The sequence below is a fragment of the Cibotium barometz genome, chromosome 41 (genome assembly GCF_041138505.1).
Source record: "Cibotium barometz isolate CiBa-2024 chromosome 41, ASM4113850v1, whole genome shotgun sequence".
NCBI classification, from domain to species: Eukaryota; Viridiplantae; Streptophyta; class Polypodiopsida; order Cyatheales; family Cibotiaceae; genus Cibotium; species Cibotium barometz.
The window spans coordinates 42,014,941-42,017,699 of NC_141086.1; the positions used below are offsets into that span (position 1 = coordinate 42,014,941).

General features: G+C 46.2%; 1 protein-coding gene across 1 annotated transcript; it reads left to right on the forward strand.

Moving 5' to 3' along the window:
- The first annotated feature begins 444 nt into the window (after positions 1-444).
- On the forward strand, positions 445-1,314 carry LOC147614958 (uncharacterized). Its single transcript, XM_086780008.1, has one exon. The coding sequence runs from the start codon at positions 652-654 to the stop codon at positions 1,312-1,314; it is 663 nt and encodes a 220-aa protein (XP_086636134.1). The 5' UTR covers positions 445-651.
- Positions 1,315-2,759: the final 1,445 nt, after the last annotated feature.

Consider the following 2,759-nt stretch of genomic DNA (forward strand, 5'->3'; position numbering starts at 1 on the left):
TATGCTATTATGCTCCCGACATGTCGTAGTGCTATACACCCTCAAATTTGAAGCCTTCTCAGCCCTTCTTTGCGCATGGTATCCTCAACATAAATTCTGTGGTTAGTTTCTACCCTTGCAAATGAAATAATGGAGTCACCCAATGAAATCTTGGAGGCACCCATCGAATTTGAGTGCTGGGCCAGAGGTCGTTGGCACGTCTGTGATGTGTGCGTTATCACCTTACCCTATATGGGCCACATGCCTTGAAAAGTTGTGATCACCTTCGCCTGCTGTCTGGGCCACCTGCCTTGAAAAGTTGGATCAAAAGCACGCCATCCAGCATGCCAATCCAACGACAAGTGAACTGCTCTGTCTTCCACCACACATGATCGACAAACACACTTCAACTAGATTGCTTTTGAAGGCACCTGTAATATCTAGCCCATGATCTATCAGAGTAGGAGATCATTCATCCCTGCGAGGCAATCTGTTCAGTATAGTAGGATATTTCTTCTGATCTGATCAAGCTTAGCTAGGCTTGCTCCGTTCCTTTAAGCGAAGCTCTACAGCAGCCAATTATTATCACCTTCAATGCATTAGCCTCCTGATTGTGTACTTAGTATTCTGCTTTAAAAAATCTGCCTAACCTGCCAAGCTAGCAATATTATCATGGGGAACTACATCTCCTGTGTCTGCCTCTGCACCTACGCTGCGACATCAAAAATCGTATCAGTAATCAAAGTGGTGCACTCTGTGAAAGGCCAGGTGCTGGTGTTGGGCGGGGCGCCCATGCAGGTGGCCGAGCTGATGCTGGAGTTCCCCGGCCATTTCGTGGCCGAGTTTGAAAAGGTTTGCCAGTCGGATGGTCAATTAGTAGGAGGCAAGCGCGCCGCCCCCTTGGCTGCAGACCATGAAGCCAAGCCCGGCCGTGTGTACGTCCTCTTCCCCATGCACAGGTTGCACACACGCGTGGCTTCCGAGGAGTTGGGCTCTTTTGCGAAACTTCTTCATTCTACTTGTTCTGCAGCTGCAAAGGCCTCTAAACCTCCGAAGCGTGGCGTGATCACAAGTGCAAAAGTTACCCCCCTCGATCTCCACGCTTCTATTTGTGAGCAAGATCCTCTGCTCTCATCTGAGCATCAGCCGTGTAAGGATGCTGAGGAGAATGGCAGCATAGATAGCACCCCGCAGCTCTTACAGCAAGATGACGCAGAAGCATTAACCTCCCATCAGAAGCAGTACATGCTACTCACGAGATCCAAGTTATGGGCTCCCAAGCTGGAGACCATCAGTGAGAGCTCGCCTCTCACATTTTCAGCCTTCACTGTATGATGAAGAAGAGATAGCTTTCCTGCATGTTCTACAAATTTTTAGCAAGGCCTTCATCCAGTCCTAAGGCCGAAGAGTTCCACCTCGCACATGTACATCGGCTTCAGCCTTCATCGACAATTGGGTGTCTACACACCTTCTTTTACAACAAGAGCGGGCAGCAACGTTGCTCATTCAAATCCTCTTGGTGTCTCCATGTCTTCTACAACCAGGGCGGACAGAAATGTTCCAGCTCTTGGGTTGCGCATCGGCTTCAATCTTCATCTACAATTGGGACGTGTGTCTACACGCCTTCTTCTACAACAGGGCGGACACCGTTGCCCTCTTGGTGTTTACAGGTCTTCTACAACAAGGGCGGACAAATTGTTCATTTAAACCCTTTGTGGGTGTACCACACGACCTCCATATATGTAGCCACGTGGGTGTTTACACAGCCTCTACAGTATGTACCGTGCTCACCTCTGTAAAAACATGTACCAGTTTTTAGGTGATCAAAACCTTGTGAGGTGAGAACTACCTCCCTCCATGTTGTAATGCCAAAGACAATCATAGACCTTTAAAAAATTTGCTTTGTATGGTTGGCTCTCTCTCGCTCGCTCTCTCTCTCTCTCTCCCTCTCTCTCTCTCTCTCTCTCACACACACACACACACACACAAATTCTAGTATCTTTAGAGTTTTTAGTCACCTGATGATATAATTACATGATATCAATTAGAAATGTTACTTAGCAATTTATTAACTCTAAATAATGACGTTCTAGTAAGCCACTTAGAAAACTGCCCACGCAATCATATTTACCTTTGGAAATATTATTAGATTTTTCTAACAATTTCCAACCATCACAATTAATTTCAAAATAGGTGGATGTCCTGATAATGGAAGTAGAGGGAGAGATAATGCTTGTACTATTGCTTTGCAACATAGCTATGCATTGTCAAGATGGTGTCTCTAGATGTGTGTGTTTGGGCATGGAGGGAAGGAAGATGTGCATCTACAAGGGAGGCACATGGACTTGCAACACTCCCTCCCTACCTCCCCTCCTCGGAAAAAGAAAAAAAAATCTCCCTTGGTGCCCTAGGTATTTTGAGACTTGCATTGTGTGCATTGCCTTGGTTAGCGAGGCAACAGAAGTAGAGGCTTTGTCATAAGGTACTACCAATGTAGACGACACGTCTACATTATCAATGTTATTCCTTGGTGGAGAGGTTACTCACTTGGATAAAGGGTAAGGTTGTGGGGAGGGTTACCCTTGCCATAGTAAGGCTCAAGCTATATTGTTGGTGTGACGAGATAGAGTATAAGAAGGGACAGTCCAAAGTGGCTGCTATATCGAGATTGAGGTTATGAAGTTAGAGGTGGGACCTTGTTCTTTTTCTAGTGTGAGGAATAGAGGTTTGCTGAAGAAGGGTCTCTGTTAGAGAAGGGATGTTTTTCGGTTTGAGGAGGA